This window comes from Pecten maximus, chromosome 10, assembly GCF_902652985.1.
Source record: "Pecten maximus chromosome 10, xPecMax1.1, whole genome shotgun sequence".
Lineage (NCBI taxonomy): Eukaryota > Metazoa > Mollusca > Bivalvia > Pectinida > Pectinidae > Pecten > Pecten maximus.
The window spans coordinates 33,438,913-33,466,728 of record NC_047024.1 but is presented as its reverse complement, the minus strand read 5'-3'; the positions used below and the strand labels follow the sequence as shown (position 1 = coordinate 33,466,728).

Here is a 27,816-nt window from a genome sequence, read left to right as displayed (position 1 = left end):
GACAGCATATATGAAAAGTTTTTAATTGATCCCAATACTTATAAATAATTTAACACTGCATATGTTTTATTCAAAATATATTGATTAAAGTAAGCATAAATAACAGCAACCTCAGTGCATTGCATACAATGCATACAATCCAACATATCCTTGATCCAAATACCGTAACTTGCATACAATCCAACATATCCTTGATCCAAATACCGTAACTATCAGTACAACGTACTCACAAGTGAATGACATTTTACACGCCCATCAAAATTTGAAGTGATTATGGTATGACGTCGTCCTTCCGTCGGGCGTAAACCATGGTCCTGAGATTGTTTAACAGACTACTTTGAAACTTTGTAGGCTTTAATTATCATATGTACATGTAGTTGTGTTTCCCTGGACGGCAGTTTGATTCGCCTTTTTTGCAAGGGTTATTGTCCTTTGTGTATTCCAGTTTTGAATCTTGACCCGAGATCTATGACATTTGTAAACGATCTCTTTGAAGCTTAGTAGATCTTATAATCATTATATGTGGTTGTTTTTCTCTGAATGACATTTTGATTCGCTAATTTTGAAAAGGGTATTGCCTTTTATTTCGGTTTTTGATTCTTATCGGGATATCACCGACATTGCAACCGATCTCTTTAAAAACTATGGCTTTATAATCAACATGCAAGTTGCGGTTGCCTGATACAGCATTTTGATTTTGAAGGTCTTTGCCTTTTTTGTTTATTTGAGAGTACAGGTTTTTGATTCTTATTGACACTGACTGTAGATCCTCTCCCTGAGTTTCAAACTAACTTCTTTCAAAAGGACCTCTTTCTCGACCCACAGAATTTTGCTAACGAACCAATTTGACCAAAACCAGATGTAATTTGAGAGTGAACACTTGAAATAGGTTTCAAAAATTCAAAAAGGTTCCAGGGGACTGTGGCCAAAATAAACTTGTCCATCAGTGGGTGCTACAAATAACATCAGGTTTTGGTCAAGTTGGTTCGTGGGCAAAATCATATTGTTCGTGAAAGAGGTCCGTTGTAGACTTTGTTACGATGTGAAATTGAACCGTTAAGGGACATTTTTTTATTACAGAATCCATGTTTTATTTACATATCTGTATTGATTTTGATGTTATGATCATTTCTCTTTATTGCGAGACGAGAGGCAATTGATAATGTATATTCTGAAGAACGTCCTTAAAGAATTGAAGAATGGATATCAAAAAAGGAAGTCAGGAAAACCAAAATGTTTCTGAAAAATTTAAAGAGGGATTACAATAATACCTGTGTGTTCCTTGAATAATAAAACTACACAGACATGTCATTATACAGTAATCTCCTTGAAAAATGTAACAACAAAGCAATTGCAATATACAGTAAGCTCTTTGAAAAATGTAGCTACAAAGCAATATCAATGTTAAATGTTAAAAATATCGTAAGCTCCTTGAGTAATATAACAACAAAGCAAATATCAATATACAGTATTATATATAATACAAAATTATATGTTAAATGCCATATGGTGGTAGTTGCCAGCAACATCCTCCTTATCAGCTGTCCATTTAGGTTTAACATCTATATAGGAATACGAGCCTGCTTTTCCATCAAACACCGAACTTAAATGTGCATATTCAAACATGGTGCTGACTCTTTCGTTTGGTCTCTCTCCCGCTTTATCCTCGAACGTGTTATATATATCCCTGTTCTCACCCCTAGCAGTTTCTAAGTGGCTGTAAACGGAATCGCTGCTAATTTCAGCCTTCTGCCTCTTCGCCAACTCACTAAAACTATTGTAGTCATGCGTGTCGCCTTCACATGTTCCTGAGTGGCCATAATCCTCTTCAGATCTCCGTTTTCTACTTCGATTGTTAGTCATCTCATGTATGTTATTATTTTCCCGATTTGTTAATCGTTGATCAACAGTGACTTTCATAGAATGATTCTTTTTACGACCTTTCCTGGATTTATCTACCAATATCAGTTCATCTGTTACCGTGTCGTACAAAAACCTCCCTCCTGGAACTGATCGGTTCCTCCGAGGCGTCGTCCCCTCATGCACCTGTTGGACATTCGACCCTGACATGTTCTGTGCAGCTGATTCCGTGGTGAATGTATCGGGAACATCTACATAGCTGTACTCTGCACGGCCGGTTTGCGATGTTATAAGGTCTGGCAAAACATGAAAAACATATTATTGATTCTAAAGGTCTACTCGATTCGTTCTTAGCAGGCTCCGTCCTGGCACTCGCAGGATGACCGACTAGAGATGGGAACACATTCATCATCAGATTTATAATGGCGGAGCTTAACCCAGCGTGCGCCTGGTCGGCCTGTCTCGTAAGAACGAATCACGCTAGCGTATTAACCGACGCCAATGGTACATAATGGACATATTACCAATACAAATGTATGTCTCAACATACTGGTACATCATTTACTGATTCTCATTTTTTGATTCATAGTTACGCAATTGACCAAACTTGAGTCGATATTTACAAATATTTACATTTACACTGCAGCCCCACTATATAACTTTACCAAGCTCACTTGGAAGTTATGAGTCCATAACTTCCAAATCTTTATGATGACGTCATTATTATAGTGACGTCATAATTGTCACGTCGGCGATAACGAAAGATGGCTGTTGAAAAGGCTGTTCCGTCTTTGAAGATAATAATTTGTTCATTCATTATCAGAGTAAAATTCCTGGGTATAGTCTTTCAAATTCGTTGTCAAATGTAAATATAAGCTTTGAACTGCTTTCATTTTGAAGTTATGGGCTGATGAATGCCAACTGGACAAAGGCAAATTCAACATGAAGCGCTAGCGCGCTTCATTAAATTTGCCTATGTCCAGTTGGCATTCATCAGCCCATAACTTCCAAATGAAAGCAGTTCAATGCTTAAACGAATGCTCCGAGTACATATATATTTGCCTCTTTTTACCCATTATCGATTGTCTAATAATCGTATTTATTAATAACAAAATCCTTACAATTTATGAAATCAAACTATAGTATAATAGAATATATTTTTTATAAAATTAGGAAACCTTCTTTCGAACAAATATTTAACCATATACGTGTTTAATGTATACATTGTAATATTGTCATCTATAACGAATGTGGAATACTTTAAATACCTTTTTGACTGCTCTCTGTACCGTTCCCGAAAATACTGAAAATAAACATTGGAAGATCTTAGCATTACGTTCGTTACTAGTCTTTTTTTTACTATGTTACAAACATTTTGTTCGGTTAATGGATTTGTTTTACTTATAAAATCCCGGAACACTTGATCCTTCTCTGTTCGTACTAAAAAGGGCTTCCATGTACATTTTATCCTGTTTGTATTTTGTAGCCGTTCTAACGATCTTGGAATTATGGCTTTGGCTACAACTCGATTTGTATGTAAATTAAATGACAACTTTAAATTTGAGTCATAGCAAGCTGCACTTTCGACTTTCATTAGAAACAATATAATAGTGCGTATGAACAAGGATACCTCCGTTTGCCGTGAGCCCTCCTGATTCCACATATAATACAGACGGTTGATACAGTCATGAAGACAACAACACCTATGACAGAGGCCACGATGACAGATAATGGTACGGGTCTAACTACGCCCATTGATGTTTCGTTATTATTCTGTGTCATATCTGTAACAGATAACAAAACACAGGTAAGGACCAACATGTTTACAATATACAACAATGCCATGGAAAACTTAATTATTTAAATATGTTTATTAAACGACTGATCGAATGAAAATGGATTAATAATTTCATATTAATATAAATCCGGTGATATTAATATGAATCCGGTGAATCAAAACAGCCCTTCCACGCTTTGTATTTGACAACAAACTCGAATTTAAAATGTAAAGGTGATAAAAACTACAGGAATTGCAAAAACAACAATTATGACATGTTCAAACATCGAAGGAAATAAACGGGTGACCGAATTCACTTTTCGAATTATCTTTTGGTAAATGTGGGCTACAACGAAATAGTTATTCATCTTAAACCTTATATTAGTCCTTGATGCCTGTATTCTAACAGTGGATTCTGTCTAAACAAGACTATGTCTAACCCGGATCTAATCTTTGTCTAAACCGGTCGAATAATTTGATCTCGAAAATTTGTTCATTTATCTATAGTAGTTTAACTTGGCATATACCGGACTCTGTCTATCCTTTTATCCGACCTTATTTAAAGGTACCTTTCCTTTTCAACATTATTTAATCTACCCTGTGTAAACCGGCATTGGCTTCGTTCTGCTCCAGTGTTATGCGGTAGCCTTGTGGGCTCCCGGCGATTGACTATGCCGTCCAAAAACGTAACCCTTCAGGAAAATGATCAATTGGCCATGCAAGATAGACAGGTCAGCCAAACAACTGAACTCCTCTCGCACATAACAGATGATGCTGTCTTGTTGATGAAAACGCTTTACCTAATTATGTCAGTTACAATCACAAACTGCTTTATTGCAAGCGAGATTTCCTCTCGAGAGCCCAACAATTGCGGAATACCCTGATGAGGAAGTAGGTAGAGCATGATAACAAATGATTCCGCCACTGGCTAACTGATATCAACTCGAAATCGTCTTAATCAAGAGTTATTCTTCTGAAAGGGCTTATGCGAAAAATTCCTTAACTCATCGATTTATTCGAACAAAAAAATAATGACCGGCATCTACCTCATCTTGATGAATAGAAAAAGGATGACAGAGGATTGGATTAATCAGATGAAGGCGAATTTAATCTCAAGATAATCAAGACGTTCTCAAGCAATTATCGTAAATGTTGTATATGTTTACAATGTAATAATGTGATAACGATTGAATGTCATAACCGCGTTAAATTTGACATTTTACAAATTTTGAAATAAAAAAGAAGAGGTCGACAAATGTGAAAATATTCTGGTTTATCATTAACCGGTAACACTACATCAAGAATTGAACGCTGATAAAATTTAAAACAACAATGCACATATTAACTAGGGTTGCCAATTTTATAGCTTCTCGTTAAGACGCGTAATTATCAAGAACGATCTCAAATTTAAGTCAATATTGAATTTGAAAGAAGGTCAACATCAAATTGTTGATTCACTTATATTTTTATTGATTTTAACGGGATTGGGGAACCGTAGAATATTACCCACATAGTCATAACTTTGAGACAATAGCTTTTATTTCTACAGATCAGAGCCATTCAGCGGATGTCATTTTGTTCAATTAGCTTCGAAAAGTCATTCTAACGTTCGCAGTGGAGAGGTAAAATGCAGCTACATATCAAATTTGAATGAGATCAGAAAGCGTCTAATTTTCGGTTCATCAGAAACCATTCTCAATTGCAATCATCTTATTAAATTAGCAACAGAACGTCACAGAAGTGTTCGCATCGCCATAAAAGACCTACATATCAAAGAACATAACGAATGAGTCACACATTAAAGAAAACTGGTTCTATCTGAGGAATCATAAATACCGTGGCTCCATGCATTGAATACTTACCAGTAGTTTCTGATACGGCGCCGTCTCCTTTAAAAAAACAACAGGTTACAGTTACAAAAAAACAGGTGTAACATGGAAAAGTAAGAGAGAGGGGGCATATTAGGAAGTTATATGTAATCAATCGTTAACACCTTGGGATATAGTCCTGAATCGCTAACACCTTGGGATATGGTCCTGAATCACTAACACCTTGGGATATGGTCCTGAATCATTAACACCTTGGGATATGGTCCTGAATCGCTAACACCTTGGGATATGGTCCTGAATCGCTAACACCTTGGGATATGGTCCTGAATCGCTAACACCTTGGGATATGGTCCTGAATCGCTAACACCTTGGGATATAGTCCTGAATCGTTAACACCTTGGGATATAGTCCTGAATCGCTAACACCTTGGGATATAGTCCTGAATCGCTAACACCTTGGGATATAGTCCTGAATCACTAACACCTTGGGATATGGTCCTGAATCGCTAACACCTTGGGATATGGTCCTGAATCGCTAACACCTTGGGATATAGTCCTGAATCGCTAACACCTTGGGATATTGTCCTGAATCGCTAACACCTTGGGATATGGTCCCAAAAATTAAAGATAAAGATTACAGTAATGTAGTTGGAACGCTGTGTACATATATAAAGATTACAGTAATGTAGTTGGAACGTTGTGTATATTGGTTAAAGATTACAATATAGTTGGAACGCTGCTTACATTTGTTAAAAATGACCGTTACATAGTAGGAACGCTGTGTATATCTGTTAAAGATTACAGTAATATAGTAGGAACGCTGTGTATATCTTTTAACGATTACAGTAATATAGTTGGAACGCTGTGTATATCTGTTAAAGATGACCGTTACATAGTAGGAACGCTGTGTATAGATAGTCAAGTCGTTCTCAAGCAATTATCGTAAATGTTGTATATGTTTACAATGTAATAATGTGATAACGATTGAATGTCATAACCGCGTTAAATTTGACATTTTACAAATTTTGAAATAAAAAAGAAGAGGTCGACAAATGTGAAAATATTCTGGTTTATCATTAACCGGTAACACTACATCAAGAATTGAACGCTGATAAAATTTAAAACAACAATGCACATATTAACTAGGGTTGCCAATTTTATAGCTTCTCGTTAAGACGCGTAATTATCAAGAACGATCTCAAATTTAAGTCAATATTGAATTTGAAAGAAGGTCAACATCAAATTGTTGATTCACTTATATTTTTATTGATTTTAACGGGGTTGGGGAACCGTAGAATATTACCCACATAGTCATAACTTTGAGACAATAGCTTTTATTTCTACAGATCAGAGCCATTCAGCGGATGTCATTTTGTTCAATTAGCTTCGAAAAGTCATTCTAACGTTCGCAGTGGAGAGGTAAAATGCAGCTACATATCAAATTTGAATGAGATCAGAAAGCGTCTAATTTTCGGTTCATCAGAAACCATTCTCAATTGTAATCATCTTATTAAATTAGCAACAGAACGTCACAGAAGTGTTCGCATCGCCATAAAAGACCTACATATCAAAGAACATAACGAATGAGGCACACATTAAAGAAAACTGGTTCTATCTGAGGAATCATAAATACCGTGGCTCCATGCATTGAATACTTACCAGTAGTTTCTGATACGGCGCCGTCTCCTTTAAAAAAACAACAGGTTACAGTTACAAAAGAACATGTGTAACATGGAAAAGTAAGAGAGAGGGTGAGATAAGGAAGTTATATGTAATCAATCGTTAACACCTTGGGATAATGGTCCTGAATCGCGAACACCTTGGGATATGGTCGTGAATCACTAACACCTTGGGATATGGTCCTGAATCGCTAACACCTTGGGATATGGTCCTGAATCGCTAACACCTTGGGATAATGGTCCTGAATCGCGAACACCTTGGGATATGGTCCTGAATCATTAACACCTTGGGATATGGTCCGTTATCACTAACACTTTGGGATATGGTCCTGAATCGCGAACACCTTGGGATATGGTCCTGAATCGCGAACACCTTGGGATATGGTCCTGAATCGCTAACACCTTGGGATATGGTCCTGAATCGCTAACACCTTGGGATATTGTCCTGAATCGCGAACACCTTGGGATATGGTCCTGAATCACTAACATCTTGGGATATGGTCCGTAATCACTAACACCTTGGGATATGGTCCTGAATCGCTAACACCTTGGGATATAGTCTTGAATCGCTAACACCTTGGGATATAGTCCTGAATCGCTAACACCTTGGGATATGGTCCTGAATCGCTAACACCTTGGGATATGGTCCTGAATCATTAACACCTTGGGATATGGTCCTGAATCATTAACACCTTGGGACATGGTCCTGAATCGCTAACACCTTGGGATATGGTCCTGAATCGCTAACACCTTGGGATATGGTCCTGAATCGCTAACACCTTGGGATATGGTCCTGAATCGCTAATACCTTGGGATATAGTCTTGAATCGCTAACACCTTGGGATATAGTCCTGAATCGCTAACACCTTGGGATATGGTCCTGAATCGCTAACACCTTGGGATATGGTCCTGAATCGCTAACACCTTGGGATATGGTCCTGAATCGCTAACACCTTGGGATATTGTCCTGAATCGCGAACACCTTGGGATATGGTCCTGAATCGCTAACACCTTGGGATATGGTCCTGAATCGCTAATACCTTGGGATATAGTCTTGAATCGCTAACACCTTGGGATATAGTCCTGAATCGCTAACACCTTGGGATATGGTCCTGAATCGCTAACACCTTGGGATATGGTCCTGATTCGCTAACACCTTGGGATATGGTCCTGAATCGCTAACACCTTGGGATATTGTCCTGAATCGCGAACACCTTGGGATATGGTCCTGAATCGCTAACACCTTGGGATATGGTCCTGAATCGCTAACACCTTGGGATATGGTCCTGAATCGCGAACACCTTGGGATATGGTCCTGAATCGCGAACACCTTGGGATATGGTCCTGAATCGCGAACACCTTGGGATATGGTCCTGAATCATTAACACCTTGGGATATGGTCCTGAATCGCTAACACCTTGGGATATGGTCCTGAATCGCGAACACCTTGGGATATGGTCCTGAATCGCTAACACCTTGGGATATGGTCCTGAATCACTAACACCTTGGGATATGGTCCTGAATCATTAACACCTTGGGATATGGTCCTGAATCACTAACACCTTGGGATATAGTCCTGAATCACTAACACCTTGGGATATTGTCCTGAATCGCGAACACCTTGGGATATGGTCCTGAATCGCGAACACCTTGGGATATTGTCCTGAATCGCGAACACCTTGGGATATGGTCCTGAATCGCTAACACCTTGGGATAATGGTCCTGAATCGCGAACACCTTGGGATATTGTCCTGAATCGCGAACACCTTGGGATATTGTCCTGAATCGCGAACACCTTGGGATATGGTCCTGAATCGCTAACACCTTGGGATATGGTCCTGAATCGCTAACACCTTGGGATATGGTCCTGAATCACTAACACCTTGGGATATGGTCCTGAATCGCGAACACCTTGGGATATGGTCCTGAATCGCTAACACCTTGGGATATGGTCCTGAATCGCGAACACCTTGGGATATGGTCCTGAATCGCGAACACCTTGGGATATGGTCCTGAATCATTAACACCTTGGGATATGGTCCTGAATCACTAACATCTTGGGATATGGTCCTGAATCGCTAACACCTTGGGATATGGTCCTGAATCGCTAACACCTTGGGATATGGTCCTGAATCGCGAACACCTTGGGATATGGTCCTGAATCGCGAACACCTTGGGATATAGTCCTGAATCGCGAACACCTTGGGATATGGTCCTGAAACGCGAACACCTTGGGATATGGTCCTGGGTACTGATATCACTTTATTAGTAATGTGGTATATTTAACTCAGCTAGAAATGTTGTTGCTGATCGGGACGGGGTCTATTTATACCGTTTAGTCAGAATACTGAAAGTCTGAAACGAGGGACTTTATTATGTGCGATGTCAGTAGATTTTCCCGCTCATTGTTGTGATATGAGTTTTTAAAAAAATGACAGCGATAAACAACAACAGAGAATACCGACACATTCGTTTGGTGATGCTTCCAAAGCCATGGGTTACAGGACATTTATCAATACAAGTCCATGGCAGGGATACACGGCTACATGACAAAGTTGAAAACGTTTCGTCCAGCGATTTAGAGATATTATAGTATAATGGAATGAAATGACAAATGTATCAGGATACCGGTATTTCTATATTTATTTTCAACACAAGATATTGTTGTCAGGGTAACGATATATACTTTTAAAGTTGGCTAATTTATTTACACTATGATTCTAGTCAACTGTTAAGCAGAGTGAAACTTATACTGAAAATCAAATATAAATCTATATTTCTTTCCTGAGGTATCACATACTATGGAAGAATATTACAAAATTGTTGATAAAGCAATATTTCAATGTCCGAATCATCAAATTAAAAACAAGGGCACCAACAGATAATATTTTTATGGCGGGAAATTACGAAACGAATCGCATGCTTTCTTCGTCAAATACTTACCGATGGTTTCCTTTGGCGTATGCCTATGTATCTATACTCATGCATGATATTAAAGTTACAGTAATATAGTTGGAACGCTGTGTATATCTGTTAAAGATGACCGTTACATAGTTGGAACGCTGTGTACATCTGTTGAAGTTGACCGTTACATAGTGGGAACGCCGTGTACATCTGTTTAAGTTGACAATAATATACTTGGAACGCTGCTTACATATGTTACAGATTACAGTAATGTAGTTGGAACGCTGTGTATATATGTTAAATATTACAGTAATGTAGTGGGAACGCTGTGTATATCTGTTGAATATTACAGTGATATACTGGGGCGCTGTGTACATTGGTTAAAAATGATAGTAATATACAAAGTGTAGTTGGAACGCTGTGTATCATTAAACGTCACCTACAACGTATATATAATAATGTCTATATATTATATAGTATTACCTTCGTCCATCTGTCCGTCCGTTTCATCTCCTTCACATGGGTTCATGCTAATGGTCGCTAATAATATAGAATACAAAATCAATCAGATAATTCTATACCAGCATTCAGTGCGTTGGTGCCAGGCATAAATAGGCTTCAAGCATGAAAAACTTCATAGCATAAACGCATTATCTTTCACATGTCTACAATTCTGACAGGGTTGATTAGCATGTTAACGCCAAGTGGTTAAAATAATCGTAATCTCCATATTATTTCAATTATATTTTCTGTAAAGAATAAGTAAACAAAAGGAATAAGAGAATAGGAAGGCAATGTCACTATTAGTATTAAAGACGCCAAAAGGGAAAGATAAAAACTCTAAAAGAAATATTAAAAGAAATTGACAAGGAATACTAGCTATAATAAAGTAGAGTAAACAATAGAGCAAACGGAAATCACAAAAGGATGACTTAAGTAAGGGGAATAACCGAAACATCCATGTATAACTAATACAAAGAAAGACAAAGATTCTTTAAAATAACAAAAACAAAAAAAACAAAAAACAAAACAAAGAAAAAACAAAGCTGTGAAAGAAATAATAAAGGAAAAGAGGAACAAATGAAATGATTGATGCACATGTAACAAATTGAAAAAAAAAAATAAAAAAAGGGGAAAACAACCGTTCAGTACAATAATAGTAATACCAATGTGTTATTGTTATTGTTGTATATATGGCATTTTAAAACGAGTGTATAATAGCAGTATCATAAGAAGGCACTAAAGTGCCAGTTATATAGAAACTGAAAGGATCTAGACAGTTTAACATAGATATCACAAAGGAACTAAATGGAACCAGACAGTTTGACATAGATATCACAAAGGAACTAAATGGAACCAGGACAATTTAACAGATATCACAAAGGAACTAAATGGAACCAGACAGCTTATTATAGATATCACAAAGGAACTAAATGGAACTAGACAGTTTGACATAGATATCACAAAGGAACTAAATGGAACCAGACAGTTTGACATAGATATCACAAAGGAACTAAATGGAACCAGACAGTTTGACATAGATATCACAAAGGAACTAAATGGAACCAGACAGTTTATTATAGATATCACAAAGGAACTAAATGGAACTAGACAGTTTGACATAGATATCACAAAGGAACTAAATGGAACCAGACAGTTTGACATAGATATCACAAAGGAACTAAACGGAACCAGACAGTTTGACATAGATATCACAAAGGAACTAAATGGAACCAGACAGTTTGACATAGATATTACAAAGGAACTAAATGGAACCAGACAGCTTGACATAGATATCACAAAGGAACTAAATGGAACCAGACAGTTTGACATAGATATCACAAAGGAACTAAATGGAACCAGGACAATTTAACAGATATCACAAAGGAACTAAACGGAACCAGACAGTTTAACATAGATATCACAACGGAACTAAATGGAACCAGACAGTTTATTATAGATATCACAAAGGAACTAAATGGAACTAGACAGTTTGACATAGATATCACAAAGGAACTAAACGGAACCAGGACAATTTAACAGATATTACAAAGGAACTAACGGAACCAGACAGTTTATTATAGATATCAGCTATAATAAAGTAGAGTAAACAATAGAGTAAACGGAAATCACAAAAGGATGACTTAAGTAAGGGGAATAACCGAAACATCCATGTATAACTAATACAAAGAAAGACAAAGATTCTTTAAAATAACAAAAACAAAAAAACAAAAAACAAAACAAAGAAAAAACAAAGCTGTGAAAGAAATAATAAAGGAAAAGAGGAACAAATGAAATGATTGATGCACATGTAACAAATCGAAAAAAAAAAAAAAAAAAAGGGAAAACAACCGTTCAGTACAATAATAGTAATACCAATGTGTTATTGTTATTGTTGTATATATGGCATTTTAAAACGAGTGTATAATAGCAGTATCATAAGAAGGCACTAAAGTGCCAGTTATATAGAAACTGAAAGGATCTAGACAGTTAAACATAGATATCACAAAGGAACTAAATGGAACCAGACAGCTTGACATAGATATCACAAAGGAACTAAATGGAACCAGACAGTTTGACATATATATCACAAAGGAACTAACGGAACCAGACAGTTTGACATAGATATCACAAAGGAACTAAATGGAACCAGACAGTTTGACATAGATATCACAAAGGAACTAAACGGAACCAGGACAATTTAACAGATATCACAAAGGAACTAAACGGAACCAGACAGTTTATTATAGATATCACAAAGGAACTAAATGGAACCAGACAGTTTGACATAGATATCACAAAGGAACTAAATGGAACCAGACAGTTTATTATAGATATCACAAAGGAACTAAATGGAACCAGACAGCTTGACATAGATATCACAAAGGAACTAAACGGAACCAGGACAATTTAACAGATATCACAAAGGAACTAAATGGAACCAGACAGTTTGACATAGATATCACAAAGGAACTAAATGGAACCAGACAGTTTAACATAGATATCACAAAGGAACTAAACGGAACCAGACAGTTTGACATAGATATCACAAAGGAACTAAATGGAACCAGACAGTTTATTATAGATATCACAAAGGAACTAAATGGAACCAGACAGCTTGACATAGATATCACAAAGGAACTAAACGGAACCAGACAGTTTAACAGATATTACAAAGGAACTAACGGAACTAGACAGTTTATTATAGATATCAAAAAGGAACTAAATGGAACCAGACAGTTTAACATAGATATCACAAAGGAACTAAATGGAACCAGACAGTTTGACATAGATATCACAAAGGAACTAAACGGAACCAGACAGTTTAACAGATATTACAAAGGAACTAAATGGAACCAGACAGTTTGACATAGATATCACAAAGGAACTAAATGGAACCAGACAGTTTAACATAGATATCACAAAGGAACTAAATGGAACCAGACAGCTTGACATAGATATCACAAAGGAACTAAATGGAACCAGACAGTTTGACATAGATATCACAAAGGAACTAAACGGAACCAGGACAATTTAACAGATATCACAAAGGACCTAAACGGAACCAGACAGTTTAACATAGATATCACAAAGGAACTAAACGGAACCAGACAGTTTAACATAGATATCACAAAGGAACTAAATGGAACCAGACAGTTTGACATAGATATTACTAAGGAACTAAATGGAACCAGACAGTTTGACATAGATATCACTAAGGAACTAAACGGAACCAGACAGTTTATTATAGATATCAAAAAGGAACTAAATGGAACCAGACAGTTTAACATAGATATCACAAAGGAACTAAATGGAACCAGACAGTTTGACATAGATATCACAAAGGAACTAAATGGAACCAGACAGTTTGACATAGATATCACAAAGGAACTAAACGGAACCAGACAGTTTATTATAGATATCAAAAAGGAACTAAATGGAACCAGACAGTTTAACATAGATATCACAAAGGAACTAAATGGAACCAGACAGTTTGACATAGATATCACTAAGGAACTAACGGAACCAGACAATTGAACATAGATATCACTAAGGAACTAACTGAACTTACAACAAGTTGTTTAAATGACCTAGACCGAATGTCATATCACATTTTTAATTACCATGAAAACATTATCTCATGAAAATTAAGGTTTAATTTTATTATGATACAATAAAGGGATTTTTCATCTGATCAACTTTTGATTTAAGAATGGCGACACAAGAGTCCAGCGAAAGAGCATCAGAAACCCACTTATATAGTTCGTGAGAGCTGGATAGAATGGACAACCTACTGTCACAGCATGTAACATGAATATTCTCGATCAAGCACGATCTTGGGAGATGACAGCAGACCTCAACAAACGTATTGTCTTTCCTGATGTAGTGCATACCACTCTGAGACCAGATCATGTGATATTGTCACAGCAGTGCCGAAATGTCATCTTGTTATAGTTGACTGAACCATGGGAAGAAGGATATGTGGAGGCACATGAACAGAAAGCTGCCAAATACCAAGAGACTGTATGGCAGTATAAACAGAAGGGATGGAGCACTTGGCCGTTTCCGGTAGAGGTTGGTACCAGAAGGTTCCTTTCACAGTCAGCTTGGAAATCGTTATAGAAAGTAGGACTTACGGGCGCAAAAAGAAAGTCAGATATCAAGACCATAGCAGAGAAGGCAGAGAGAGCAGAGAAGGCAGAGATGACATCATGTTGGTTATGGTGTGGACGACATGGGTCGAACTTGGACCAAACAACAGCGAGCACTGATCACTACTGCTGACCCGCCAACCAGACGGCGTCGTGTAATAGGGGTCGAAGCGGGCGATGATTGTTCGAATCACCTGACGCCGCTGTCAACAGCAGTATCCAGAGCTCCAAGCCACTACTGCCTAATCAAATTAGCGGTTAGGTTTTTCAACCGCAGAGAAAATCTGTATCTAAAATATGCGTTCTGTGTCAAAAACTTACCTGTGGTTTCTGAGTTGACATCAGGTTCTTCTTCAAAAGGAAAGAAAACAATACGTTATTAAATACACAAACATTTATATGCTCGTTTTCATCCTGAGACTTTCAACAGATTAGGTGTTATATCAGTAAATGATCTCTCTGGGTTTCTGAACATGCCCATTGTACAAATAGCAATGTTAGCGTCAAATTAAATTTCATGAAAACTAAAATGTAACAAGGGCCCAATGGGCCCAAATCGCTCACCTGCAATGCAGTGATCTTTTCATATATGGATCCTGCAGTTATTTGAAAGCATGCTACAGGACCAATATAATGTCTCTCTGCACTTTGGCTTTTCACTAAAAGTCATTTAAAGATTTAAGCATACTTGATCGACGTGACCTTGAATGAAGGTCAAGGTCATTCATTTGAACAAACTTGGTAGCCCTTTACCCCAGCATGCTACAGACCCAATATCAACTCCCTGGGACTCTTGGTTATTGAGAAGAAGTTTTTTAAAGATTTTAACCTTTTTGACCCCTGTGACCTTGAATGAAGGTCAAGGTCATTCATTTGAACAAACTTTGTAGCCCTTTACCCCAGCATGCTACAGACCCAATATCAACTCTCTGGGACTCTTGGTTATTGAGAAGAAGTCGTTTAAAGATTTTAGCCTTTTTGACTCCTGTGACCTTGAATGAAAGTCAAGGTCATTCATTTGAACAAACTTGGTAGCCCTTCACCCCAGCATGCTACAGGCCAAATATTAGGTCTCTGGGACTCTTGGTTATTGAGAAGAAGTCGTTTAAAGATTTTAGCCTTTTTGACTCCTGTGACCTTGAATGAAAGTCAAGGTCATTCATTTGAACAAACTTGGTAGCTCTTTACCCCAGCATGCTACAGGCCAAATATTAGGTCTCTGGGACTGTTGGTTATCGAGAAGAAGTCGTTTAAAGATTTTAGCCTTTTTGGCCCCTGTGACCTTGAATGAAGGTCAAGGCCATTCATTTGAACAAAATTGGTAGCCCTTTACCGCAGCATGCTACAGACCCAATATCAACTCCCTGAGACTCTTGGTTATTGAGAAGAAGTCGTTTAAAGATTTTAGCCTTTTTGACTCCTGTGACCTTGAATGAAAGTCGAGGTCATTCATTTGAACAAACTTGGGAGCCCTTCACCCCAGCATGCTACAGGCCAAATATTAGGCCTCTGGGACTCTTGGTTATTGAGAAGAAGTCGTTTAAAGATTTTAGCCTTTTTGACTCCTGTGACCTTGAATGACGGTCAAGGTCATTCATTTGAACAAACTTTGTAGCCCTTTACCCCAGCATGCTACAGACCCAATATCAACTCTCTGGGACTCTTGGTTATTGAGAAGAAGTCGTTTAAAGATTTTAGCCTTTTTGACTCCTGTGACCTTGAATGAAAGTCAAGGTCATTCATTTGAACAAACTTGGTAGCCCTTCACCCAAGCATGCTACAGGCCAAATATTAGGTCTCTGGGACTCTTGGTTATTGAGAAGAAGTCGTTTAAAGATTTTAGCCTTTTTGACTCCTGTGACCTTGAATGAAAGTCAAGGTCATTCATTTGAACAAACTTGGTAGCTCTTTACCCCAGCATGCTACAGGCCAAATATTAGGTCTCTGGGACTGTTGGTTATCGAGAAGAAGTCGTTTAAAGATTTTAGCCTTTTTGGCCCCTGTGACCTTGAATGAAGGTCAAGGCCATTCATTTGAACAAAATTGGTAGCCCTTTACCGCAGCATGCTACAGACCCAATATCAACTCCCTGAGACTCTTGGTTATTGAGAAGAAGTCGTTTAAAGATTTAGCCTTTTTGACTCCTGTGACCTTGAATGAAAGTCGAGGTCATTCATTTGAACAAACTTGGGAGCCCTTCACCCCAGCATGCTACAGGCCAAATATTAGGCCTCTGGGACTCTTGGTTATTGAGAAGAAGTCGTTTAAAGATTTTAGCCTTTTTGACTCCTGTGACCTTGAATGACGGTCAAGGTCATTCATTTGAACAAACTTGGTAGCCCTTCACCCCAGCATGCTACAGACCCAATATCAACTCCCTGGGACTCTTGGTTATTGAGAAGAAGTCGTTTAAAGATTTTAGCCTTTTTGACCCCTGTGACCTTGAATGAAAGTCAAGGTCATTCATTTGAACAAACTTGGTAGCCCTTCACCCGAGCATGCTACAGACCCAATATCAACTCCCTGGGACTCTTGGTTATTGAGAAGAAGTCGTTTAAAGATTTTAGCCTTTTTGACTCCTGTGACCTTGAATGAAAGTCAAGGTCATTCATTTGAACAAACTTGGTAGCCCTTCACCCCAGCATGCTACAGACCCAATATCAAGTCCCTGGGACTCTTGGTTATTGAGAAGAAGTCGTTTAAAGATTTTAGCCTTTTTGACTCCTGTGACCTTGAATGAAGGTCAAGGTCATTCATTTGAACAAACTTGGTAGCCCTTCACCCCAGCATGCTACAGACCCAATATCAAGTCCCTGGGTCTTTTGGCTATTTAGAAGAAGTCGTCTAATTTTTTTTTAGCCTTTTTGACTCCTGTGACCTTGAATGAAAGTCAAGGTCATTCATTTGAACAAACTTGGTAGCCCTTTACCCCAGCATGCTACAGACCCAATATCAACTCCCTGGGACTGTTGGTTGTTGAGAAGAAGTTGTTTGAAGATTTTAGCCTTTTTGACTCCTGTGACCTTGAATGAAGGTCAAGGTCATTCATTTGAACAAACTTGGTAGCCCTTCACCCCAGCATGCTACAGGCCCAATATTAGGTCTCTAGGCCTTTTGGTTATTGAGAAGAAGTTGCTTGAATGGAAAGTTGACGCCGGACGGACGGCCGGACGGCCGGACGGCCAGACGGCCGGACGGACGACGGACGGACGACGGACGCCGCGCCACGGCATAAGCTCACTTGCCCTTCGGGCAGGTGAGCTAAAAAGAAATGGAAAAAATCAATATCGAATTATATATATATAGAAAAAAGACAGAGCGACAGACACAGAAAAAGCATCAGAATGGGGAACAATCGTTCAATCCAGTAGTATCAGCGATGTGTTGTTGGGTATATTTCGCTTGATAGTTTAACATAGATATCAGAAAGAAACTGAATGGAACCACACAGTTAAACATAGTCACCACAAGGAAAGTGGATGGAACCCCACAGTCAAACATAGTCACCACAAAGAAACTGAATGGAACCACACAGTTAACATAGTCAACACAAAGAAACTGAATGGAACCACACAGTCAAACATAGTCACCACAAAGAAACTGAATGGAACCACACAGTTAAACATAGTCACCACAAAGAAACTGAATGGAACCACACAGTTAACATAGTCAACACAAGGAAAGTGGATGGAACCACACAGTTAACATAGTCACCACAAAGAAACTGAATGGAACCACACAGTTAAACATAGTCACCACAAAGAAACAGAATGGAACCACACAGTTAACATAGTCACCACAAGGAAAGTGGATGGAACCCCACAGTTAACATAGTCAACACAAAGAAACTGAATGGAACCACACAGTTAAACATAGTCACCACAAAGAAACAGAATGGAACCACACAGTTAAACATAGTCACCACAAGGAAAGTGGATGGAACCCCACAGTTAACATAGTCACCACAAGGAAAGTGGATGGAACCCCACAGTTAACATAGTCACCACAAAGAAACTGAATGGAACCACACAGTCAAACATAGTCACCACAAGGAAAGTGGATGGAACCCCACAGTTAACATAGTCACCACAAAGAAACAGAATGGAACCCCACAGTTAACATAGTCAACACAAAGAAACTGAATGGAACCCCACAGTTAACATAGTCAACACAAAGAAACTGGATGGAACCACACAGTTAAACATAGTCACCACAAACAAACTGAATGGAACCCGACAGTCAAACATAGTCAACACAAACAAACTGAATGGAACCCGACAGTCAAACATAGTCACCACAAAGAAACTGAATGGAACCACACAGTTAACATAGTCACCACAAAGAAACTGAATGGAACCACACAGTTAAGTATTATCACCACAAAATACTAAATACTGAAATACACTGTAAACAAACCACACAGTTAAATATAGTCAACACAAAGAAACTGAATGGAACCACACAGTTAAGTATTATCACCACAAAATACTAAATACTGAAATACACTGTAAACAAACCACACAGTTAAATATAGTCAACACAAAGAAACTGAATGGAACCACACAGTTAAGTATAATCACCACAAAATACTAAATACTGAAATACACTGTAAACAAACCACACAGTTAAATATAGTCAACACAAAGAAACTGAATGGAACCACACAGTTAAGTATAATCACCACAAAATACTAAATACTGAAATACACTGTAAACAAACCACACAGTTAAATATAGTCAACACAAAGAAACTGAATGGAACCACACAGTTAAGTATAATCACCACAAAATACTAAATACTGAAATACACTGTAAACAAACCACACAGTTAAATATAGTCAACACAAAGAAACTGAATGGAACCACACAGTTAAGTATAATCACCACAAAATACTAAATACTGAAATACACTGTAAACAAACCACACAGTTAAATATAGTCAACACAAAGAAACTGAATGGAACCACACAGTTAAGTATAATCACCACAAAATACTAAATACTGAAATACACTGTAAACAAACCACACAGTTAAATATAGTCACCACAAAGAAACTGAATGGAACCACACAGTTAAGTATAATCACCACAAAATACTAAATACTGAAATACACTGTAAACAAACCACACAGTTAACATAGTCACCACAAAGAAACTGAATGGAACCACACAGTTAACATAGTCAACACAAAGAAACCGAATGGAACCACAAAGTTAACATAGTCACCACAAAGAAACTGAATGGAACCACACAGTTAACATAGTCACCACAAAGAAACTGAATGGAACCACACAGTTAACATAGTCACCACAAAGAAACTGAATGGAACCACACAGTCAACATAGTCACCACAAAGAAACTGAAAGGAACCACACAGTCAAACACAAAAACTAAATGCTGAAATACAATTTAAAGATAACTTAGAAATAAATAGCAAATTACCATGGAAACATTGATCTCCTCACGGTTTTTTCCAGTGTGACACAATATAAAAATGATCAGACTAATGTTTGATTAAGCCGATCCCGGAGGATAAGCCTAATGGCCAAGTAGGTAAAATCAATCTTAAAACGTAACTTTGTTATGTCATATAACCACAGTCGTTTGTTTTTTGCCACCATGCCCTTCCTTCTGTATTAGATCTCGAGATTCCTATGTTTCTTTGATTATTATTATCTATTTATTTTCCTGTTCTGTAATTAAACTCAGGATTCTGGTATTTGTAATTGTTTATTTTTATATAGACCTACTGATCCTTGTTCCGTTGTCTGTGGCGTCAATAAGACTGTTGTTGAATACAGAACACTGAAATATCCCGACAGTAACATTATTCAGCAATTGTCACTTATTTCCATCTGCCAAATAAACTAAATTCTATTAATTGTTAATATGTTATCTGCTTCCTCCATAATATATTGTCATGACAGCAAATCGGCCTTAATATAAATATTTTCACATTTTCATGACACCTACCTTTGCTGCATCTGGTGGTTGACCAGCCTGGTTTGCATCGACAGTTTCCACTATTAATATCGCATCCTTCTTCAAAATTGTTGCCATCACACCGACATGTTTTTTCACAATTTTCCAAACCCCACATTCCCACTTCGCAATCTATTAAAACAGAGCATTGCATACAATATACGTGTACATTGTAACTTAAATTAATAAGCGAGGTTCATCAATAAAATTTATCTGTCGAGTATTTCAAGAGATAGCTTGCATACATTTATCTTTATCTTAAAAGTGGTCAATTGTGACCTTTGACCTTGACTTTCACCGATGAACACCAAACTGTAAAACGATTTGCACCTTGGTGGTATATGATGTAATGTTGTGAATATGACCTGAATATGGCTAGGTGTTCAAGAGATATCTTGTTCACAATCGTTTTATATGTTCTTGTTGCTAATTGTGCCGTAATCGAAAGATGTTTATTGACGAAGATTATGGCCAGGTTTATGATTGTCTTACCTATAACCTGATCGAGAATTATTACATTGTCTTGTGCGATATGAAGATGAACAAATTTGGTTGTTGATTATGTCTTGAGTTGTGTTAACAAAGCACAAGAAATACATAAGAAATACGTTCGATTACAGTTGCTATGTGTTAGGTTTTCTTTCGTTGTTATAACTCCTCAGCTTCAAACCTACCACTATACAGAACAGTGGTGTGTTATACCAACTTACCATCACAGAATATCACTTACTTTTTTCACAACGATCCCCTCCATAACGCCATTTACACAACTTGCATTTCCCCGATGGTTCCCATTCCGAACAGTTTTCCGGACATTTGTCTGCACAATGAATGATGAATGAATGCATATTTTTTTGTATTGTTAACGAACAACAAAGAAATATGTACCACATAAAGAAATAAAGTAGTTTTTCTCAACGTAACACAACGACTTCTATATTTGGCATCATGCAATTACGTATACATTATCATATAACTGTATTTTAAAAAGAACTTGCTTGATAAACAAGGACAAAATTCAAAACGTTAACCAGTACAAAATGAATCCCGAAAATTAATCATATTAGAACATATATTGCCGAGTTCCATTCATCGCAAAATACATTTCGTTTTAGTTGTTTAGTTCACGTTTTAGTTGTTTAGTTTACGTTTTAGTTGTTTAGTTCACGTTTTAGTTAAGTTCACGTTTTAGTTGTTTAGTTTACGTTTTAGTTGTTTAGTTCACGTTTTAGTTGTTTAGTTCACGTTTTAGTTGTTTAGTTCACGTTTTAGTTGTTTAGTTCACGTTTTAGTTGTTAAGTTTACGTTTTAGTTGTTTAGTTCACGTTTTAGTTGTTTAGTTTACGTTTTAGTTGTTTAGTTTACGTTTTAGTTGTTTAGTTCACGTTTTAGTTGTTTAGTTCACGTTTTAGTTGTTTAGTTCAATGTGTAATCGAGGATTTCGGATGTTTTATCGGCCTTTTACAAATATCTTAGTCGGCCCACATCAGATTTCTAAAACATCAGAAACCTTCGGATAAGTCAAAACTCACTCCCGATATACATAATTCACATATATAGCAAATATGTTCAATGATCTTAATATACAATGTGACGTAATAATATAGGAAACAATGCCGTATTTCAATAAATAGTGCAGTTGATTTGATATAAAGATACGTATCTAAATACATTTCCCTAGAAGTTAAAAAGCGATTAAGATCAAGTTGATGTATATTGTATTAATTAGAAGCTCATCGTTTTGAATAATATGCATTTGATTTACAGCTGTAAAATACCATAGACTTCCTCTTTAAGATTAATTAAGTTTAACTTCAATGAAATTGCGATATCAAAATTATTATTGAGATATCTTTGTTAATTAGATTACCATATTCATATAAATATCATAATTAAGTAAAAAGATTGTGCCCACGTGGAAATGGTATATAGACAAAAAATAACAAAATTCGACAAACAACTAACAAGCAGCTTTTGCCCCTTTCCGTTCTCTTCAGGTAAGGTTATTTTCAAATGCTGACATTATGAGTTGTCATTTGAAAAAAAAAGAACGAAAGCTGTTTGTAAATTGGTCGTCAATTTTGTTTTCATAATATTAATAAGCATAACTAGGAGGCACAGCTGTAGTATTTTCAAATGAATTTCATTAAACACTAAAAGTAAGGCCGATACCAGCAAATGCTGGGAAGTCAACATTTCAAGATGGTCCTGTAGTAAGGTTAATGGAAACTTTCAGGAGAACATTTCGAAAGTTATAGTATGGCGGCAGAAAAAAGCAGCATCAGTCATGAGCTGATGAACTCCATTTTATTGCATTTATAAGGAAATAATTATTTACTAACGCGTACATAAGGGCTTGCCACGTTATTATGTTACTGATTTATAGACATTTAACTCTGTTTATTGATAAAACATTAACCCTATAACAGCCACTTGTACAAATGTTCACATCATATTAATTATCATAAATAATCAGGTACCTACCACACAATCCAGGTAATGTAGAGCTGGACAAAAGGACAATAGAAAAGAAGGTGAATGTTGTCCAGTCCATTTGTATGGCAATGAAACAGATCACGGCGGATCTAATATTAGTACATCAGTCTCTTAGTCACCCCAGTCGGAAAACACGCCGGTAGATGTGGGTCATCTGTAGTATCAGTTTCCTTAATACGATATATACAGCATCATCTATCTCTGGTTTAAGGGGGTACGACACGATCAGGATATAATGTACCGACTGTCATGAAAATTTCTCTTTGTACCACCATTTCCTTTGTTGGAAAATAACCACTATACCATTCCATGCTACATGTAATTTTCTCGATATCTAGACTTTTGAAGAAAACATGCAATTTTTTTTAATAAAGTGATTTTTTTCTTTCAAAATTACGATGAAAAATGCCACAATTTTCTGTAAATGTTCCTTGGTAACAAGTGTTTTGTTTTTAGTTGAGAAATTTTACCTACAAAGTAAGAATTTAATATTTTTGTTATTGATTGATTTATTTCTTTTTCTTTTTACTAGGAGTTCAGGTCAAACTTGTCGTTTAAAAGGCGTGTCTACTGAACACAAATGTGAATAGTTGATATACAGTGTATGACAAATATTAACTACATGTATACACAGGCAAAATGTCTTCATGTCAATTTGACCTAAAAAAATATTGACCTGAAATTGACATGATTTGACCTGAAATTTTTTTCACGTCAAATTCATGTAAATTTCAGGTCAAATTCAGGTCATTTTCTTGACATGAATTGACTAATCTGCTCTTTTCAGGTCTATTTGACCTGTAAATCTTGAACTGAAATTGACCTGAATTTTACCTGAATTGACATGAAGACATTTTACCTGTGTAAAACTTCATCGTGAACAGTTGTGGCGTCAAACAAGGGCCCGACCTTAACGGTCTGGCGACAGACTTCAGACTTACAGCGGGGAGAATGATCGGGCCCTTAACGGTCTGACGACAAACTTCAGACTTACAGCGGGGAGAATGATAGGGCCCTTAACGGTCTGACGACAAACTTCAGACTTACAGCGGGGAGAATGATAGGGCCCTTAACGGTCTGACGACAAACTTCAGACTTACAGCGGGAAGAATGATAGGGCCCTTAACGGTCTGACGACAAACTTCAGACTTACAGCGGGGAGAATGATAGGGCCCTTAACGGTCTGACGACAAACTTCAGACTTACAGCGGGGAGAATGATAGGGCCCTTAACGGTCTGACGACAAACTTCAGACTTACAGCGTGGACTGATAGGGCCCTTAACGGTCTGACGACAAACTTCAGACTTACAGCGGGGAGAATGATAGGGCCCTTAACGGTCTGACGACAAACTTCAGACTTACAGCGAGGAGAATGATAGGGCCCTTAACGGTCTGACGACAAACTTCAGACTTACAGCGGGGAGAATGATAGGGCCCTTAACGGTCTGACGACAAACTTCAGACTTACAGCGGGGAGAATGATAGGGCCCTTAACGGTCTGACGACAGACTACAGACTTACAGCGGGGAGAATGATAGGGCCCTTAACGGTCTGACGACAGACTTCAGACTTACAGCGGGGAGAATGATCGGGCCCTTAACGGTCTGACGACAAACTTCAGACTTACAGCGGGGAGAATGATAGGGCCCTTAACGGTCTGACGACAAACTTCAGACTTACAGCGGGGAGAATGATAGGGCCCTTAACGGTCTGACGACAAACTTCAGACTTACAGCGGGGAGAATGATAGGGCCCTTAACGGTCTGGCGACAGACTTCAGACTTACAGCGGGGAGAATGATAGGGCCCTTAACGGTCTGACGACAAACTTCAGACTTACAGCGGGGAGAATGATGGGGCCCTTAACGGTCTGACGACAGACTTCAGACTTACAGCGGGGAGAATGATAGGGCCCTTAACGGTCTGACGACAAACTTCAGACTTACAGCGTGGACTGATAGGGCCCTTAACGGTCTGACGACAGACTTCAGACTTACAGCGGGGAGAATGATAGGGCCCTTAACGGTCTGACGACAAACTTCAGACTTACAGCGGGGAGAATGATGGGGCCCTTAACGGTCTGACGACAGACTTCAGACTTACAGCGGGGAGAATGATAGGGCCCTTAACGGTCTGACGACAAACTTCAGACTTACAGCGTGGACTGATAGGGCCCTTAACGGTCTGACGACAGACTTCAGACTTACAGCGGGGAGAATGATAGGGCCCTTAACGGTCTGACGACAAATTCAGACTTACAGCGGGGAGAATGATAGGGCCCTTAACGGTCTGGCGACAGACTTCAGACTTACAGCGGGGAGAATGATAGGGCCCTTAACGGTCTGACGACAAACTTCAGACTTACAGCGGGGAGAATGATAGGGCCCTTAACGGTCTGACGACAAACTTCAGACTTACAGCGGGGAGAATGATAGGGCCCTTAACGGTCTGACGACAAACTTCAGACTTACAGCGGGGAGAATGATAGGGCCCTTAACGGTCTGACGACAAACTTCAGACTTACAGCGGGGACTGATAGGGCCCTTAACGGTCTGACGACAAACTTCAGACTTACAGCGGGGACTGATAGGGCCCTTAACGGTCTGACGACAAATTCAGACTTACAGCGGGGAGAATGATAGGGCCCTTAACGGTCTGGCGACAAACTTCAGACTTACAGCGGGGAGAATGATAGGGCCCTTAACGGTCTGACGACAAACTTCAGACTTACAGCGGGGAGAATGATAGGGCCCTTATCGGTCTGACGACAGACTTCAGACTTACAGCGTGGACTGATAGGGCCCTTAACGGTCTGACGACAAACTTCAGACTTACAGCGGGGAGAATGATAGGGCCCTTAACGGTCTGACGACAAACTTCAGACTTACAGCGTGGACTGATAGGGCCCTTAACGGTCTGACGACAAACTTCAGACTGACAGCGGGGAGAATGATAGGGCCCTTAACGGTCTGACGACAAACTTCAGACTTACAGCGGGGAGAATGATAGGGCCCTTAACGGTCTGACGACAAACTTCAGACTTACAGCGTGGACTGATAGGGCCCTTAACGGCCTGACGACAAACTTCAGACTGACAGCGGGGATAATGATATGGCCCTTAACGGTCTGACGACAAACTTCAGACTTACAGCGGGGAGAATGATAGGGCCCTTAACGATCTGACGACAAACTTCAGACTTACAGCGGGGAGAATGATAGGGCCCTTAACGGTCTGACGACAAACTTCAGACTTACAGCGGGGAGAATGATAGGGCCCTTAACGGTCTGACGACAGACTTCAGACTTACAGCGGGGAGAATGATGGGGCCCTTAACGGTCTGACGACAAACTTCAGACTTACAGCGGGGAGAATGATAGGGCCCTTAACGGTCTGACGACAAACTTCAGACTTACAGCGGGGAGAATGATATCTTTTTTTACTCACCACTTTCAGTAAAATCCCACGATTCCATTACGTTCCATTACGGTAGTTTTGGTCAGTAGTGGGTAAGCACTTGTCAATAGCGATCAAAATCATTCACAGCCATTTGAGCTAACTTCGCTAATTACAATGTACTCAAGTAAAGTGTGATTGCACTTCTCCATTAATCTGTAAGACCAAATTGGTTATAATCCATTCAGGCATTAAGTGTTTTAAAGCAAAACTTTCTCTAAGTTTTTCTTTGGGGCCCTGTCTCTCTGTTCCAGAGGGGTCGAACCAGCCTCATTAATATTAATTATAATTGCCCTCCCCCTATGATCTCCATTTGGACCATTTGGCTGCAATCTGCTCTGGCGTCAGGGAGGAGTAGCGTTTTGAATGAAAACGTTTACGCACGGTGGACAGCGGACGTCGACGGATGAAACAAGATAGCTATAGGTCATCTTGACAGTTCTGCACTGTTTGTTTGTTGTGTTTATTACCTCGTGAACAGATGGGGTCATTTTGAGGCGGGGTATAATTTATTAGTTGGTGACTACCTTTAGGGTAAAGTGTTTGCCCAAGGACATAAAAAAGACAGCAAAGACCGGCCCGTTTCTCAGCTTCTCGAGAAACGAAAACCGACACGGTTAGGTTCAAGTGACTTCAAAATATCACGAGAAAAAGAAAACTGCATGTGTTGTTACAGATCAAGTTCATGTTTGTACTAGTATCACATTTGAAAGTTTGGTTTGGTTTGGTTTGGTTTATTTTGTTTAACGTCCTATTAACAGCTAAGGTCATTTAAGGACGGCCTCCCGTGCGTGCGACATGTATGCGTGTGATGAGTGCGTATGTGTGTTTTGGGAGGCTGCGGTATGTTTGTGTTAAGTCTCCTTGTGATAGGCCGGATCTTTTGCCGATTTAGAGTGCTACCTCACTGGAGCATACTGCCGAAGACACCCAGCAGCACACCCCACCCGGCCACATTATACTGACAACGGGCGAACCAGTCGTCCCACTCCTAATTTGCTGAGCGCTAAGCAGGAGCAGCAACTACCATTTTTAAAGACTCTGGTATGTCTCGGCCAGGGGACAGAACCCAAAGCCTTCCTCACAGCGGCGAACGCTCAACTAAAGGCCAAAAGTATGGTGGCTGATTTCTGCCATTTCGTTGTTTCGTTCTGGCGCCCCGACAGAACGATAATCTTCGTCTTT

The 27,816-nt window shown here is 38.7% G+C and overlaps 1 protein-coding gene across 6 annotated transcripts; it reads right to left on the bottom strand.

The window, feature by feature from the left end:
- On the bottom strand, positions 1 to 26,665 carry LOC117335954 (platelet endothelial aggregation receptor 1-like). 6 transcript variants are annotated; one of them, XM_033896243.1, is made up of 10 exons: positions 26,623 to 26,665; positions 21,412 to 21,501; positions 20,673 to 20,813; positions 15,022 to 15,051; positions 10,532 to 10,588; positions 7,125 to 7,151; positions 5,500 to 5,526; positions 3,491 to 3,644; positions 3,129 to 3,163; positions 1 to 2,156 (listed from the first exon to the last, which is right to left on the bottom strand). In XM_033896243.1, the coding sequence occupies exons 1-10, from the start codon at positions 26,648 to 26,650 to the stop codon at positions 1,489 to 1,491; spliced, it is 1,257 nt and encodes a 418-aa protein (XP_033752134.1). In that variant the 5' UTR covers positions 26,651 to 26,665; the 3' UTR covers positions 1 to 1,488. The 6 variants fall into 6 exon arrangements, with proteins under 6 accessions (XP_033752134.1, XP_033752132.1, XP_033752136.1 ...); XM_033896241.1 differs by lacking the exon at positions 26,623 to 26,665 and adding an exon at positions 23,166 to 23,290; XM_033896245.1 differs by lacking the exons at positions 10,532 to 10,588; positions 26,623 to 26,665 and adding an exon at positions 23,166 to 23,290.
- Positions 26,666 to 27,816: the final 1,151 nt, after the last annotated feature.